Raw genomic sequence first — 19,190 nt, forward strand, 5'->3', positions numbered from 1 at the left:
TCTTACACTGTATACCCTTAAAATTATGTATTTGATCCAAGCTCTGTATCATCATATGATAAACAAATAAAATAAATAAATTTGTGATTAAACCTTAAAGGGTATAGGATTTAAGGAAATTTATATTTGATGATGAACTACAATTTCAAATACTTAAATTTATTTCTAAAATTCAGCTTAACTGTAACAGGTACACGTGTGCTACCTAAACTGGCATACGATAACCTGTGATGGACCAGGACTCGAATTCAAAATAAACTTCAGTATTTGAAACTTTAGCACACCACCAAATATAAATATATATAAGGCAAAGACTGTCCGTGACTTCTCATTGACTTTATTCTAAAAAGCCTGTACAGGAATCCTGAGACATGGAAGTGTGGCTAAATTAATTAATAACCTACTATGAGGAGAAATACATAGGTGTGTGACATGTGGAAGCTTGGGGTCAGCCTGCGGAGTATGCTCGGATAGCCTAAGTGGTAAGGTGACCACTCACAAGACGCAGGAAATCCAGGTTCACGTTCCTTTCCAGTACATATTTTCAGATGTCACTTTAGGTAATACATCTACCTGTAAAGTTAAATTTCAGGTATAAATGTAAGGAAAAGGTAATGGTGAGTAACCAAAAGCAGAGAGCAGACATAGGGCCAACTTGACATTAAATTGAGTATCCACTGGATGCTGAATTGAAGGAAAAGAAATAGCAAGGGAATAGGACAGCAGTACAGAAAGAGGATAAATACTGTTATGTCTACGGCCCCCACAGTCATCATGTACATAATCACAAGGGAGTTGCGAGTGCCCTGGCTGATCCATACACGATACTGATTCAAACATGTGACTGACCCAACAACCGGCCAAACCTGTGAAACTGCATGCCTAAAAAGTGCATTGGTTCCTGGTTGCCTCCATATTTCTCTATAATTTCTCCATGACAATCAGCAGAGGTGTTAGAAAAATCTGGCACTCACTGGTGAAGGGAGCCCAATACCAATGATCTCAGTTCTATTACAGATGTACCCGTGTCCACCTCCTCTACGTACTGTTGTTGTTGCAGGAGTTGTGCAGTTGTTCTTAATGAATGCCTAGAGGGAAAATTAATAGTGTACAGATGGTTGTGTACTATCTGAGTCAATACAGGTCTCCCTGTTGCTTACAAAAAGGCAGCTTGTATTTCTGTGGCATTCTCCTTGGGATACCTATGAACTAAAATTTGTAGGTAGCAGTTATTAACTAATATCAACCATTGTGAGGCACACACTCAATGTCCTGAGTTTCTATACCAGTGAAATATTCGAAAGACATTACTGTGAGGTGTACATTCATTCAGTGAGCTACTTCACGTGGTGACAATCCTCCTCGCTGTAAAGCGGCAACACGTGATTGCTGTAAACTTCAAATGACCCTTTGAGGCATGTTTGACAGACTACACAGCATGTGTAAGTCACATTGTGCCATTCACTATTGGAGTTACAGTGGGTTCTACTGAACTGCATTGAGAAAGCAGGTTTACTTTTACCTCCACTACACAGTTCCTGAATTGATGGAGGAGCTATAGCAAGGCTACTCGAGATAACACAGGGGACAGACTATACAATCAATTATTTTAATAATAAAAATACTACAATGTGTGAGCCTCATCAGTAGTACAACAAAAAAATACAAATATGCAATCCACACAGAGAATACTTGCTTTTGGATGTTTGTGAGCTGCGTCGTGAAGATGCAGTTGATCTGTGTTCATCAAGTCCCTCTGTTTTCATCTCTTTTTCTTCACCTAGAGCTGCTTCTTGTCCATCAGTTGTATCCTTCCCTTCCTGAACACAAATATTATGAACATTGTACACACTTTGTCAGATTTGGCACAGAATTCTGCCTTCCTAATGTATGAATTTCAAATGTATTAACAAGAGATAGAGGAACATATAAAGACAACAATCACTAGTTATTTGCACAAATAAAGTACATAACTTTGTAGATATTGCCTCTGAACATGCAATTTAGATAAAAACTACAATAATTTATTGAATTACCAGTGAATAATGGGATAGTAAGTTTTTACAGTTAGTTACAGTTTTCTCAAATAGTAACTACCAGAAGTTGTAAAGTTTACAGAAATGGTGGAATTAATAGTTAAATTTTGAGTTCACTTCTAATGTGTGTTTACCACTTGTTTTTAAGTTCCATATCTGCTCAATACATCATCCAAATTTGTACACCCAACTGATTTCTACGCAAAACTGCAAACAGCAATGTATATAACTATACTAATGCCTTGTTTTAAACTGAGGCTTCCATAAATCACATATAACAGAATTCCCCACTGGAACACAATATTGTTAAACAATGTGTCTCTTAGCAAGTGGCTAAAACAATTCCAAAGCAATGATATTGGACATTATAACCTGCAAGGCAGCTGGCTATCTCTGTTCCAGGCTGTGATATGCAACACATGTGTTCGATCTGACTCGCCTGACTCCTTTTAGCCATATTTGTACCAATCATTCTGAGAGACTGAAATTCTTTTGCACTGCCTAACCTTTATGTTCAGCTCTTGTATCCCTCCCACAAAATACAATTTTTTAGTTAAATACGTATTCTTATTGACTTTAAACCATCCTCAAATTCTGGCACCCAGTGCCTAGCTTGATCATTCTCTACAGAGTGCTCCCTATTCAAAAGAAACAAGGTGTCAACAGAGACTATGATTACATCCATTAAATACTGTCCTTTGACAGTTGAAGAGGAAATGAAAAGAGCATGACAAAATTCTATTGAGCTTCCAGCTTTCGTCATAAATCAAGGCTTGCTGTAGTGAAGTGGCCGACGTTTTGTCTCACATCTGCAACACATCCATGCAACAAGGAGTGTTTCCAGACAGAATGAAATACTCTGTTGTCAGGCCCCTGTACAAAGCAGGGGATGCTACAAATGTGTCAAACTATTGCCCCATCTCTCTATTAACAACATTTTCAAAAGTCCTAGAAAAAGCTCTGTACAATAGGATTGTGGCACACCTTGGTGACCTGAACATCATTAACAGTCAGCAGTTTGGTTTTCAAAAGGGAGTTTCAATAGATAACGCAATTTTCTCATTCACAAATGATGTTCTAGAGTCTATAAACAGCAAGAGGCTGCCAATTGGTGTCTTATGCGACCTATCAAAGGCGTTCGACTGTGTAGATCACCAGATACTCTTCAAGAAGGCCTGTCATTATGGAATTACAGGACCTGTAGGGAACTGGTTAAAATCATACCTCGAAAATAGGAAGCAGATTATTCTAGATGTTTCAGATAGTGTATCACAATATATAGTGGACTGAGTGGGGAATTGTGCAGCATGGAGTGCCACAGGGATCAGTGCTTGGGCCCTTGCTGTTCCTCATATATGTTAATGACCTGCCTTTATCCATCAATAAGCAGTGTAAATTTACAATGTTCGCTGATGATACGAGCATTGTGGTGGATAATGTGTCAACTACTGACTTAGAATCCGAGGTCAATGATATCCTTAAAGAAGTTCTGGGTTGGTTTAGTATTAACTCCCTTTCAGTAAACCTGAAAAAAAACCAATTTTATCCAGTTCCAGACAACCCACAAAAACCCAAAAGAAATAGTTATCACACAGAATGATCAGATGATAAAGCAAGTGTACTTATCAAAATTCCTAGGCGTATACGTGGACAGTAGGCTGAACTGGGAACATCACGTTCTACAAACACTAAAACGGCTGATGTCGGCAACATTTGCTTTATGAATTTTGTCATGCTTCAATGACATTACCATCTCAAAGTCAGCTTACTTTGGCTATTTTCATTCAGTCATGTGTTATGGCATCATCTTCTGGGGCAATACACCTGCCACAAAGAAAATCCTCACAGCACAAAAAAGAGCAATAAGAATCATTTGTGGTGCACCCCAACGAACCTCATGTCGAAATCTTTTTAAACGACTTGAAATACTGACAGCAACATCTCGGTACATATATTCACTGATGTGCTTCATAATAAATAACCCCACTCTGTATGAAACGAATTGCCTACACCATGAACATAACACCAGAAGAAAAGAGGATTTCCACTGTGAGTTAAAGAACTTGACACTTATTCAGAAAGAGGTAAAGTACGCTGGAACGAAAATTTTCAATTACCTACCCAACAGCATCAAAAGTATAAGGAGTAGTACATCAGCATTTAAACGTAGCTTGAAAAATTATGTACTTGAGACCTCACTTTATTCACTAGAGGAATTCTTTCAGAGAAATAAGTAAAACCCAGATTGGAAAGATGTTTTTAAATTTTTTGACACTGTTTACTGTTAAACTAATGTAATAATGCCCTAATGTAAAAATTCCTGTTTTTCTCATTTCCATTTTTAGGTCACTTTTAAACCCAAAGTGGGAAGTTTTGATTACTGTTCAAGGTTAAAATAAATGCAATAATGCGCTAAATATGAAACTGCTATCTTCACATTTATGTTGACTAGTTTTTAAGCTAATAAGTATGACTTTTGTGCACTGTTATTAATACTATAACAATGTCTTTATTCTATGTATTTTATTATGTATATTGACACGTTCCACATCTGAGTGACTTGCTCACATGTACAGAACTATGCAACAAGTATATAAATAAATAAATATGTCTAAAAGAAAGATGATGAAACTTACCAAACAAAAGCGCTGGCAGGTCGACCTTTCTTTTAGACATATTTTTCCCACGTGGAATGTTTCCCTCTATTATATAAATAAATAAATAAATAAATAATAAATAAAGATTGATTGTGAGCACCTTTTTCAGAAGGAAGGCCCTTCATCCATAACCTCAGTTTTAATGTAATTGAAGTTGGTTCCGATGTAACATAACAGAGACTATCAGCTACTATATATGACTGACATTATCCATCTCTTTCCACAATGATCATTTTACTTGCATGTACTCTGCCAGCTTTTTTTGTGTGACTGAAATTTTCATATTTGCTTTCTTTTTTAGAAATTATCCCCAGCATTACTAACACGTTCTGGAAGTCAGGATCAACTCTTATTTGCAGTGACACACTAGATTTTGTGGGGGAGCTAATCTTGCAAAGCCTGAGTTGTGAGTGCTGGTCAATGTACTTTTCAACCATTTCTTTGAAAAACAATGTGAAGTAACTGAAGTGTCATAGTGTAGAAGGCAGAAAAACCTCAATATAGATAAATGAGATGCTGAGTCATGGACAGGCACAACAAGAAGACTGCTATACATTTAAGCTTTTGGCCAAAAAGCCTTTCCCAGAAATAGAAAACACACACACACTGATTTTGATCTTGACATTTTTGGTGCATTTTTATACTTTCTAGTCCTTTGATCCCTATGGTAACCCAGTTCAATCAATACATTATAAACAAGATAATCATGCTAAGAGAACTGGCAATCTGAGAGGGTTCTTGAATACTATTTTGATACACTGATTCATATGGAAAACTGGCTCTCAGCAGCACTGGAAACTATAGATAAATTTGTTTCATTGATAAAGCACTGTAATTCTGATGATGGGCTTGTTTGACACTCTAGCAGTGACTTCACAAGTACCCTAACAAAAGAAACCACCTCAGCTTAAGGTGGGCACCTCTGCTGGGTGCTCATTTAGTTTACACAGTTATTAGCAGAGTGATTCTGTTCTGTTAAACAGAATGGTCGCAATGCTGACTATGGCAACTGCAAGCAGACTATTATGTCTTTGTTTTGTGCTGAATGATGATAAACAATCATCACAGAATGTTTCTGGAGGAGCCATAGGGCGCAGAAAAGCGATTTTAAAAGCAGAATCTAAGATATTATGATGCTATCAGATGAAGTTCTTTGTCACATCTAATAATAATAAAATAAATAAATAAAATAAAATAAATTTAAAAAAAAGCCCCCCCCCCCCCCCCCCCCACACACACACACACACACATGACCACTGTCATCTTGGGTGCTTAGGGTAAATTGCAGTGGGCAGCTATCTCTACTAGAATGAGTAGAAGGGGTACAGCAGGGCCATGGGATGGTCACAGTTTGGTGGCAGTCACTCATGTGGACAGACAGCCTGTTACTGGACATGTCCACACAAAATGCTGCATAGATGTTGGAGCCAAGTTTGTGGCTCACAATACTGCTTTCACAGGTGACCATGTCTTTGATGAGGTATGAAATGTCTCTGTAAGGAATGAAGCACATGGTAGTGGGTGAACCTATGGGACAGGTAGGCATGACCACTATCAAGCTTTCAGTCCACATGAATGGACATCGTCAGCCAGTGGCTAAGAGATACCTGGACCACCCAACTGCTGGGAATGCTGTGCAACAGGGTGTGCTTGATTTCAATGACTGTTTCACAGCCCGTGTCATATGAATTCTTTCCAACCAACACACATTCTGTTCTCCAATACACCAGTAGCTCTTCCCCTCCCTCTGCCACCTCCCCACCCCCTCCCCCTTCCCATCACACTGTACAGCCTCCCAATGCTGCACTTAGCTGCCATTATCCTGTCTCCATCATGTCCCTACACATACTCCACATGCAGCACTACAGCATCTCCTCTCATCCCATACCCTTCTATCCCTCCCCCTTTATGCTCCCTCACTCTGTTGTACCTCCACTACCCTCCCTAGCAAAGATTGTAGATCACCACAGTTGGGCCTCAGTGTCTGTAGGTGACAGTGGCTGTGTGTGTGTGTGTGTGTGTGTGTGTGTGTGTGTGTGTGTGTGTGAGCGCGCTCTCTTTCTTCATGTGACAAACAACTTTGTCTGATAGCTTAATAACATACAAGGGACAATTTAAATAAGCCTGTCTCAGGTTCAACACGATCTCTCTGTCTCTATGTGGTGGTAAGCAATTTATCCTCATCCATATTATTGTTAAACAACAAAGTATAGGGACATTGCAAGGGGTGTAAAAGGTAACGTAATGTGTCCCATGCCAAGACAGACAGATAAAATTCTGCAAGAATACATGTCACACAATAAATACTTATACAAATGGACAAACATATATACAAAGTATAATTTTGTTTGGATCCTATATAACTGCCTATACAAGTGCCCAGCAGCATTCAGCCTCATAAATGCTTACTAAAGATATTGACACTCCATCAAAGCATACCTGAGCAGAGCACCACTTTCACATAAATTTATTCTTTCATTATGCAGTCCTGACACATATGTTATGTATTCACATGTCATATCTCTTGTGGTTTCAAATTTGTGCAAGCCGATTATGAATTCAAAATAAGGTTCAAAACAATATTTTGTGTTTACAGAACAACAGTGTCACTATTGTGACTGACTCATATTTACAGTTCAGTTCTCTGGTTTATAACACATCCTTTGCCTTGAGTGCGCACACCCATGTCTTTATGTTACCATGGTAAACAAGTATGAGAAATACCACAGTTTGATCTTAGTTTACTTCAACAATGGTAAAATAAACTTACATTATATGAGCTAAATCACTGTTTAATTAAACAGTAATAAAATAAACTTTCATTGCATCATTCTGTTGCCACATACAAATGTTACCCCACAAAATGACACACTCAAGCATTACACAGTGCAGTTGCATCAGATTCCAGTCAGCTGCTTATTCAATTGCTAATTATCTCACATACAACAACCTCATTGTGAGATTATGCTGCTGGCTCGGAATCTGGGTCATTTTCTTGCACGGACTGCAAATTTTACTCACCTACCGCACTGTTTATTTTTTTATTACTACTGCTCTTTTGGATACATGACAACACAACTTATCACAGTGTTAGCTAAAGCAATAATGAAGGATTGGACATGAGCTCATAATTGTAAAACAACAATGGAATGGTACAAGACAATGTTACTTGTGGTTGGCACAATTTATACACAGGCGCATCTGCTCAAGGGATAAGCCTGAGCCATCACTAGGGACAAACTATATTTATTCAAATTCAAGCCAACCTTTAATTATTATTTTCATGGTTAAAAAATGCACCTAAGGCTTCAATTCATGGGCAAAGCCATAGAAAGTTCCGAAAAATGCTGCTAGAAGCTGCTGTAAGTTGCTATTTAGCCACAGAAGCTGTTGTACTACTGCTTCGAGTATTGAATGATGATTATTTTTTACCATGGGGGAAATTAAAATTTAATATTGCTCATTTTTGAACTTTGCAGTTTTTCAAATATTCACAGCAATAAAAATAAATCTCTTTACATTCACATCATCAAATTGACATTTTTACGTAACCTGCAGCACTTGGTAAGCATGGTAAGTAGAGTTTTACATTTCGAAAGCTCCAGCTCCATTTGGAAGCTGTCGGCACACATCGATGTACATTGAGCCACTTTGCAATGCTGTCAATAACCACAATATAACAATAAGAAGTATTTAACTGCCTCAATTTAATTTCATATTCATGAGTACAAGTAAGTTCCCATTCCAACTTGAGCATCCTTATACACGAGCTTTTCTAAAACCTTGTGACTTCACTGGGAGATTTCTACCACAGCAGATGATAAACATGAATCATATGTCATTCGCGCTGCATACAATGGGTGAAACTTTCCTGCTGCACGATATCCCACCCCCTACAGTAATTTCATTTGTGTTTCTTCCACAGACCCCTAGACCAATGATAGAGTGCTCACTACCATGTTTGCAGATAGTACATTCAGATTTCACCCTTCGATTCAGTCTAGCTTAGTAGTCTTGTGAAGTGTCAGGTTTTAGTCTACCACAATGAAGCATTTTCACTATGTCGCAAAGTTGGAAAAAAAAAAAAAAAAAAAAAAAAAAAAAAAAAAAAAAAAAAAAAAAGCAATTTTTCTTGCCGAGAAAATGTCAAATTGTGCTGTAGGTCAGTGATACAGATTCAATGAGAATAATGTGAGACAGTGAAGACAGCAAAAGGAACAATTTTTAACTAGTTCCAGCAATAGTAAAGCATTTTCTGGGCCAAAACATGCCTACTATACAACAGAAGTGCTGATCTGTGAGTGCAGAAATTATCTAATTTAAAGCACATTAAGTTGCTCAACAGCAGAAAATCACAAATTTCAAAGGAAGCCGCCACTGGGCTGCTCATTTCATGAAATTTTGAGGATTTTTTCTTCATACATGCACTTCAATTGCATAACTGCTGCCAGAAAACTGAAAGGAAAAATTTGTTGAATTTCGGCATTTAATAATCAGGCGATGCACCAAAAATAATTATCTTTATGGTTAAATAGGTAATGTGCACCAAACTCCGGTGTATTTTGATATGCCAACAGATTGCACAGCAGAAGCAAAAGGAAGAAAGACGAGAAGATACTGTCTGCAAATAGTGAGTGGCAGTCCACGTCCATCATGCTTGCTTGTACAGTTATGGCCATAAACTGCCACCACTCAGTTTTTAAATTCAAGACATTATGTACGTTTGAGGTTTTTCCAAAAAGGGTTATTGTGTATGATAATACAAGTGGCTGGTTCACAGAAGATTTGGTTTTAGAGTCTTGAACTTGTATGGCAGTGCTGTCCTAGTGCACTGCTAGGCTGGCTAGATTCATGCATACATTGTACTACTCTACCTCAAAAGAAAAGTAAGTAAAGGATAGAACAGATATGGCTGTAATTCAAGGCAGGATGATGTCAATTTTACAGCCATTAGATGTTTGTAATGGCATGGTTAGTTAGGTGTAAGTAGTTCTAAGTCTACCTACAGGAAAATTAAAGAGACCTTTGGAGAAAACAGAATCATTTGCATGAATATCTAGAGCTCAGATGGAAACCCAGTTCTAAGCAAAGAAGGGAAAGCAGGAAGGTGGAAGGAGTATACAGAAGGTCTATACAAGGGCAAGGTTCTTGAGGACTGTATTATGGAAATGGAAGAGGATGTAGATGAAGATGAAATGGGAGATATAATACTGTGTGAAGAGTTTGACAGAGCATTGAAAGACCTAAGTCGAAAAAAGGCCCTGGGAGTAGACAACATTCCATTAGAACTACTGGTAGCCTTGGGAGAGCCAGTCCTGACAAAACTACCATCTGGTGAACAAGATGTATGAGACAGGCAAAATACCCTCAGACTTTAAGAAGAGTACAATAATTCCAATCCCAAAGAAAGCAGGTGTTGACAGATGTGAAAATTACTGAACTATCAGTTTAATAAGCCATGGCTGCAAAATACTAACACGAATCCTTTACAGACGAATGGAAAAACTGGTAGAAGCTGACGTCGGGGAAGATCAGTTTGGATTCCGTAGAAATGTTGGAACACGTGAGGCAATACTGACCCTATGGCTCATCTTAGAAAATAGATTAAGGAAAGGCAAACCTACGTTTCTAGCATTTGTAGACTTAGAGAAAGCTTTTGACAATGTTGCCTGGAATACTCTCTTTCAAATTCTCGAGGTGGCAGGGGTCAAATACAGGGAGCAAAAGGCTATTTACAATTTGTACAGAAACCAGATGGCAGTTATAAGAGTCTACGGGCATGAAATGGAAGCAGTGGTTGGGAAGGGAGTGAGACAGGGTTGTAGCCTATCCAAAATGTTATTCAATCTGTATATTGAGCAAGCAGTAAAGGAAACAAAAGAAAAATTCAGAGTAGGAATTAAAATCCATGGAGAAGAAATAAAAGCTTTGAGGTTTGCCGATGACATTGTAATTCTGTAAGGGACAGCAAAGGACCAGCAAGAGCAGCTGAATGGAATAGACAGTGTCTTGAAAGGAGGATATAAGATTAACATCAACAACAGCAAAACGAGGGTAATGGAATGAAGTGTAATTAAACTGGGTGATGCTGAGGGCATTATATTAGGAAATGAGACGCTGAAAGTAGTAAATGAGGTTTGCTATTTGGGGAGAAAAAAACTGATGATGGTCGAAGTAGAGAGGATATAAAATGTAGACTGGCAATAGCAAGGAAAGCGTTTCTGTAGAAAAGAAATTTGTTAACATGGAGTATAGATTTAAGTGTCAGGAAATCTTTTCTCAAAGTAATTTTATGGAGTGTAGCCACGTATGGAAGTGAAACATGGACGATAAATAGTATAGACAAGAAGAGAATAGAAGCTTTCAAAATGTGGTACTACAGAAGAATGCTGAAGATTAGATGGGTAGATCACATAACTAATGAGGAGGTATTGAATAGAATTGAGGAGAAGAGAAATTTGTGGCACAACTTGACTAGAAGAAGGGATCGGTTGGTAGGACATCATCTGAGACATCAAGGGGTCACCAATTTAGTACTGTAGGGCATCGTGGAGGGTAAAAATTATAGAGGGAGACAAACAGATGAATACACGAAGCAGATTCAGAAGGATGTAGGCTGCAGTAGGTACTGGGAGATGAAGAAGCTTGCACAGGATAGAGTAGCATGGAGAGCTGCATCAAACCAGTCTCTGGACTGAAGACAACAACAACAACAACAACAACAACAACAACAACAACAACAAGTTTGTATAAACAAACTATTTAAGGACAAGCTTAAAAATATGTACATGCAATGGCTAACAAAAGAAGGTAGGCAATTAATGCCTACAGGACCTGTTAAGTGTGCAATCTTGTCTCACAAGTGTGAGTGGATTGACCATTCTCGGAAATGTATCCTGAATAAAACTGTCCAACACGCATTTAAAAAATGCTGTGTTTCTAATGTGCTTGATGGCACACAGGACAATGCTCTCTATGAAGAAGTACTGACAGGAAATCAAGTGGTGATGAGTCAGAACCATCTGAGTAATTATCAAAAACAGAACCTACACGATTATGATAGTTCAATAAAATTTCTGTTTTGTACTTTCATTTTTCATTTCTACGTCATTTTCTTTGTAACAGTATCCACCCAGCTGATGAGCCGATGCTACTATGAATGAGAAGACATCGTGTGTGTTTCTTACGTGCATGTTTATGTAGTACTTATTTAAGTCTTTTTGTTCCGTTATGTGTTGTCAAGTTTTATACCAGTTTGCCACAATATTGGGGTCTCTCTGTAATGAGGCTTGCCTGTGACACCATCCTTCACAGCCCACCTGTATGTTGTTCCTAATTACGCCGCATTTATTCTAGGCAGTCATGCCCTAATTTGTTTTTCAAACAACAGTGACAGATGTAGAAGACGGCCCAGGAGAAAGATTTTCTTCAGTGATGACAATACTTATTGTTCATATTTTGCCCGGATCACTTGTGGTGAAAATGATTCTGTGTGGATAAATTATGTTGTTTAGCATGTTAAGGAAGTAATTTAATAAAGTATCTTGTCTAACCTCTATCAGAGATGATATAAATCAGTGTCTTGAAAACATTGATTGCTCTTCACCAGATTTACAGTATATCCTTGATATCAAGTGGCATAGCCTGTCAAGCCGAAATGTAATTTTCTTGGATGAAAACATCATATTTCACTGAAAGAAAAAAATATTTTGGATGACATTCATGTGATATGGAAAGACTGACATATGACTCTAACACGAGTTGTGGTACAGTCTGTAAAAGTGTTAGTGACCCCAGATGCCCTAGTTCCACTCAGAATATTTTGATAGATATTGTGAATTGTCATTGCTATCTGTGTTTATGTTGTGACAATAATTTTAAATGCCCACCTGGCTAAATTTAACTCCATGCAAATTACTACAAATAAGTATGACTCCCAGCGTATCTCTGACAGGTGGAGCCACTTTATACTCTATCCATAATATAATGAGCCTTATATTATATAATGAGCCATATCTGTTTCAATTTTTAAGTGTGGCTTGAAATGAGGTTATTTCCCCCCCCCCCTTTCCCCTCCTCCTCCCACTCCCCAAGCATCATTTTTGGAGTGTGGCTTGGATTCAAGGTCAGCTTATATTTGGGTAAATACGATAACAGACACGATCATCTCAGTTCTATCTCTGGAGTGTCACATTTTATTCAAGTAACATTCTAAAGTAGCTCTGCAATCTCTTATTCTAGAGTACATTATTTTTTTCTCATTATGATTACTGAACCATCTCCTTTATTACTTTGAGGGTGCCTATTTTCTGTTTATCTTCAGATCATGTAGAACTTAAGAAATCCATTGGGCCATTTTCTCAAATCAGTTTTTCATTATTTTTGTTATTACCACAGTTATGTAACACACAATAATTTAAGGCACAATGGGTAACCACTCATCATATAGTTGACATGATGAGTAGTCAACAGGCACATTACTAAGATTGAAAATATATGAGAGTTTTCAGACAATGTCTTTGTCTGGAGCTAATGTATATAGATGTCTGGCAACAGATTAACTCTGTTGTTCTGTCAAGTTTGCTCTTTTTAGTCATCTGCTGTATATTCTCCCACTTCTGAAACGTGCAGAAATATGACGTTAAGTGTACAGCTGTTCTCCCTTGACAAGGAGCCCTGGGCAACTTTCTTATTTAATCATTAAATGGTTATTCTTCTTTCCTCTCAGTTTTTAAGGTGAATCCGGGTTGTTGTGGATTTCTTTGTTGCCACTTGCTACATATAATTTCTTGCTATGTGTTTAGTTACTTTCTACACTGACTATCAACAGCCACCTCTCCAAGAACTGAGGGACTTTTGATACGGAAAGTCCACAATTCTGTCACCTACTGCATGCCTATCTACTAAGAAACCATGCATTATTTCCCAGCTGCTGCTATTTATAGATAATAAATCCCTGCGCCAAAACAATTTTGACATTATCATCTAGTTAACAGTGACAGCTGTTTCTTTTTAATCTTCGATCACCACACAAACAAAGAGCATCTTTCAAGTGCTTAATTCTTCTTTCTTAAATTTGACATGTATAAGCAAGTTTCCTACACAATTTAGAGGTTTATACATAGCTGTCAGTCTTGAATGTAACGTGAATGTTCATTTAGACAGAGAGGGAAAACTGCAAAACAAAATTTTGACAAACCACTGATCTCTGCGTCCCAGGGGCTTCCGATTCAGGCTGCTCTTCTGGTACTGAGGGTCCCGGCTGATGAGCAGTGGGTGGTTGGTCAGGTGACACATGAGACTGGGCACTGAAGAACGATGACTTCTTCCTTGGCAGTGCTGATGAACTCTCCTCTGAAGGTTTTATACTAAGAGCCATGTCAGCTGCTTGCTCAACATCAGTTTTCATTGCAGCTGACAATATCTGTAAAAAATTCAAAAAAGTTCAATTATTAGAAGCATAGTCATGTGCACACACACACACACACACACACACACACACACACAAATTGTAAATATAATGTGAGACCACCATTCACTACACTGAGGCACTCAAAGGGGTTATCAACTTTTTCACTGATAAATTTTTCCTCTAGATGTAACTGTTGCAGTAAGTAACTAATGAACTGTCTGAACTGACACATGCTCAACTATTTTATCTCCCCTTAGCACATAATTTAAATATTGCTTTTCTGATGCACCAGGTGAACTAAGGTTCAAAATGGTTCAAATGGCTCTGAGCACTATGGGACTTAACATCGATGGTCATCAGTCCCCTAGAACTTAGAACTACTTGAACCTAACCAACCTAAGGACAGCACACAACACCCAGCCATCACGAGGCAGAGAAAATCCCTGACCCCGCTGGGAATCGAACCTGGGAACCCGGGCGTGGGAAGCGAGAACGCTACCGCACGACCACGAGGTGAACTAAGGAAGTAGTTTTATGTCAAAGAATAATTATCATTAAATATCTGAAGTATCACAATATAACTTAAGATGTGACAGAATATTTTTCACATTGTATGTAATTTAAAATACTGTAATAATACTAAAGTGGAGTTCTGAACTTACATTCTCCAATTTCACATTTTTTGTGATTCTACATCATAAATTTGTAGACCCTGCAAAAAACCCATAAGATCAATGCTAAAAATCTCTGATTTTACATGTCATCCTAGTAAGGTTTACCTCAATTCTAAGTTCTTACTTGACATCTTGCTCGACTTCGTCCCGTTTTCTTCTTACCGACACTTGATAATACTGAACGAGTTGAAGTTGCACAAAAGACAGATGGTCTGAACAGGGGTAGTGGCAGCAGTAAGGGAATACTTCAGGCAATTGTAGAGAAAGGAGATGTGAGAGAGGAAATGATGATGTAATCCATGATCTGTGTTGTCAACATCACTTGCAACATTTAGCTTCACTGTGCAATTATGATACAACTATTGCTAGGTTGCAACAGTAATGGAAAAATGAGACAGTCAAAGTAAAGTGTTTGGACCAAGCCAATATGTGATGAAGGGGTCCAGCCACCAATTTTTCTTGTGCCACTAATAACTCAGTTCCATCTTTTTGCATGTATTTCCAATGTATTAGATTCAGCAGCAATACCAATCCTCAACCTTTTAAATTCAAACACTGAATCTTGAAGAATAGCTCAGCCATAATCGAGGAAACGTCGCCTATTTCCGACTAGTGAACTCTTATTGGCTGGCAACTTGTTAAGCCACCCAATGGTCAGTGCAGCCAACTCACCACACTAACACATGTAAAATGTGCTCACCTACTGGATGTGTGGAGAGGGGAAGTGGCCCTTCAATGTCAGGAATGTAGGTAGGGGTGAAATCATTTTGTGAAGTGCTGAAAATATACTTTTCACACCGATAACATGTTATGACAGAGATGTCACATGGAAATAGAACAAGGGTTTACCAATAGCACATTTTAAAGAATTCTGTGTTCAAATCTGACAAGATACAGTTGCAAGAACCACAAACACTACTCATACACATATTTTGCATCACACGCAAACACCAAACACTGTAGATTATAAAGATTGGCAGCAGTTATAGAGGGCATATAGAGAAAACTGTAGCACTGGAGTTTCCTTCAAATTTACATTTTACACATTGTACAGAAATTTACTGAGATGACTTCTAATAAGCTTGTAACATCAATTGGGGAAGTAAACTCATTTTTTCCACTTCTGTTTCTCTCATCAAGCCTAAAATAACACTTTACCAATGGCGGGCCTATGAAGTGCGGCTCATAAGAAAGGCATTAAAAATAACAGCAATGGTGACAAAATTTGTCATTAAGCAAATGTCTGCATTTATGCTTGTGGTTTAATGCTGCTGTGAAGTTTTTGGTTTACGTCAACACATTCATAAATTTTTGCTCTTTTCTGGGTAACCACAAAGGATGTTCTCTCAAAAATGCTGCCTTTGAACGTATAACTTGCAGCCGTAGCATGTCAGAAAATAGCTTGATTACCTTGTACCCAAAAACCAATTTCACTTTTTTGATGAGTTTTTACTTGCTGTTACACATCTGTGATTTTTTAAGAACTGTTGAAATCCATTACCACAAATTATTGTATAAACATTGTATTGTGCATTTAATTTCCTTCAATTAGATAAATGCCACTGTTATCCTTGGGTAATAACACCCAACTGCAACTGTGTCTGAGGTTAGCAAGAATCTAGCTGGAGTAGGCAGTGGGGGTTATGGATGAGGTGTGAGGCAGATTGGTGGAGTAATATCAGGGTAGAGGTGGGGGAGGTGCTAGTGTCGCTTGTGGGCAGATGCAGGGATGGTGGAGACAGGAGAGGGCTGCTAGTTTCAGCATCAGGAGGTATTAGTGGGACGATGTTTGGAACAGGACTTGCATTTAGGATTAATGCAGGGATATGAGCCATGAGGTAAGGGGTTGGGAGCAGGGCTGGAGCAGGAATGGACACGGATATTGCATACATTGGGTGGGCAGAAGAATACCATTGCGGGAGAGGTGTGTAGGATAGTGAGGAGGATGTTTCTCATTTCAAGGCATGATGAGTGGTAGTTGAAACACTAGCAGATTCCTGGGTCATACTGGATCATAAGAAGAGAGTTATTTTGAGACCAAACAACATGCATATGGGAATGATAGGTGACTGGAGAGAGAAGTCTTGGGAAATCTGTTTCTGGACAACGTTCGGATGGTAACTTTGATCTGCGAAGGCCTCTGTGTGAACCATGAAATTTTGGAGAGGGACTGTTCATCACTTCAGATGTGATGACCGTGGGTGGCTAGGCTATATGAAAGGAACCTCTTAGTGTAGAAGGGGTGGCAGCTGTTAAAAGTATTGGTGGTTGATAGGTTTGATACAGACGGGTGCACTGATGAAGCCATCCTTGAGGTGGAAGTTGACATTGAGTAAGATGGCTTGTTAGGCTGAGGACGACCACTTGAAGTGAAAGGGGGAGAAGGAGTTGAGGTTCTATACATCTCAGGGGCAGTTTCAGTAAGGCTTTAGTGTCCATAGATGACACTGGCCATGTGTGTGTGAACTGTGCATGTATGTATGTGTGTGTTTTCTACTTCTGATAAAGGACATAGACCAAAGGTTGAACATTTCTAGCATTCTTTCATTGTGTTAAGTCTACAACTCAATGCCTTCTCTATGTGGGGAGTAGCAATCCATCCTTGCCACATCACTGTTATTCCATAATAAGCTTTTAGTAACATCAAAATTACAATGACTGCAAAATAAGACAAGTTTCATCACTAAAGTATTGTTTCATAAAAAGTTATTGAGATATTCAAGGTGAAAGATAAAACTAAATAACTTGTAATGCAATAAAATATGCAAAATTAATTGCAGTAAGTTTAATAATAATGTTAAGTTTTGATTTGATTGTTATGAAATTGTAAATGTATGTGTATCAGAGTCACTATTCCCCCCCCCCCCCCCCTCCCTCTCCCAATGAATGAATTGTGGCCTTTGTACAGACGGAATGGCTTTCATGTCTCAACGCTGTAGACAGCCACCAACCATATCAGAGAACTAACTGTGTAGAGACAAGACAAATACATGGTTCCTGAACAGGGATACGAGCCTTTTCACTAGTTAAGGCAGCTAAAGTCTGGATGGTTGACTGATCTTTTCTTTTAACATCAGCCAACATGGCCTTGCTTGTTGGTACTGAGAATGGATGGAATCGAGGGAAACTATAGCCATTATATTTCCTGATGATGTGCAGCTCTATTATAGGCCTAAAAGATTTCATCATCTTCTTAGGTAAAATATCTCTGGATTAGAACTACTGTGAAGGATGTCATCACCTCCAAACACAAAGCTTGCATTTGACAGATCAAAGCACGGACTGTTAGATCTGTTAACTGGGGAAGTAGGTTAAAGAGAGCTCTCTGAGACTGTGATGTGTGTGCTAGTTGCGCTTGCGTGAGTGTATGTGTGCGTGTGTGTATGTGTGTCTATTGCTGACAAAGGCCTTAATGGCCGAAAGCTATGTTTGTGTGAATCTTATTATTGTGCCTATCGCGGCTCAGCATCTCCGCTATATGGTGAGTAGCAACTTTCCTTCTCTCGTATTGTTATATTCCATCCTAGATTTTCCATCGTTTGATTTTAATCTGCTTCCTCAGTATTTTCTGAATTTTGTTATTAAACCATCATGGGTCTTTTCCATCCATAATCCACTACTCGGAACATACTTTTCCAGAGCCTGATGAACAATCACTTAATACCAGGGGTAGTTAATCTTTTTTATCTACTGATGACCTTTGTTTCTTTGTCAACATTAAGATTTTCTAACACCCCACTTGCTACACAGTAGGGAAGAAACTTTATGAAATTTATGGAGCTTTGTTAAAGTATATAATAACAACTAGTTACGAAGTACTTTGCCAAAAATTTACGAAAACCAATCAACAGTTTTTTTCAAACACCTACCAACCACTGCCCACCATAAAAGCTGCAATGCCAACTAGTGGGCAATTGGAACTACATTAACTCCACTGCTCTAAACTTTGTCCACAATATCTCTAAGTCAATCATAATGTAACTCAATGATGCCCATTCATTGTGTATGCAGGATGATAACACCTGCTTATCTGCTCTTTCCAGCCTAAAACCTCTCCTAGCCTTCTTAATGGATTTATTAACTGCCTTGTCTTTAAATGTCAAGAATAGGGATGAATGACAAATAACCTGATGCTAGATTGGTTGAAGGTTTTTGGAACAAATTACCAGGCTCCTTGCTCAACACAAGGAAAATTTTGGTGCTGGATTCTTTTAAGGGATGCCTAACCTAGGAAGTTAACGATGTTATATTAATGAACAATGAAGATCCGGTATCAACTCCTAGTGGTATGACACTATGAAAACATTACAACCACTTATCCCTCAGACTTGTTTCTAATTACAGGGTCAAAAATATTTCCATAGTGTGTGTTCTGTCCAACTAACTGCTCAACACTATTGAGCATAGACTT

General features: G+C 38.4%; 1 protein-coding gene across 1 annotated transcript in view; it reads right to left on the bottom strand.

Annotated features, from left to right (window-relative positions):
* The window catches only part of LOC124799297 (piezo-type mechanosensitive ion channel component), a 715,678-nt gene that overhangs the window by 246,415 nt on the left and 450,073 nt on the right, over positions 1-19,190 (bottom strand). The window contains exons 30-31 of the mRNA XM_047262884.1: positions 13,893-14,117; positions 1,697-1,820 (exon numbers count right to left, since the gene is read on the bottom strand). Of these exons, the coding sequence (XP_047118840.1) occupies positions 1,697-1,820; positions 13,893-14,117 (349 nt within the window). The remainder of the gene's footprint in view (positions 1-1,696; positions 1,821-13,892; positions 14,118-19,190) is intronic.

Source organism: Schistocerca piceifrons, chromosome 5 (assembly GCF_021461385.2).
Source record: "Schistocerca piceifrons isolate TAMUIC-IGC-003096 chromosome 5, iqSchPice1.1, whole genome shotgun sequence".
Classification (NCBI taxonomy): domain Eukaryota; kingdom Metazoa; phylum Arthropoda; class Insecta; order Orthoptera; family Acrididae; genus Schistocerca; species Schistocerca piceifrons.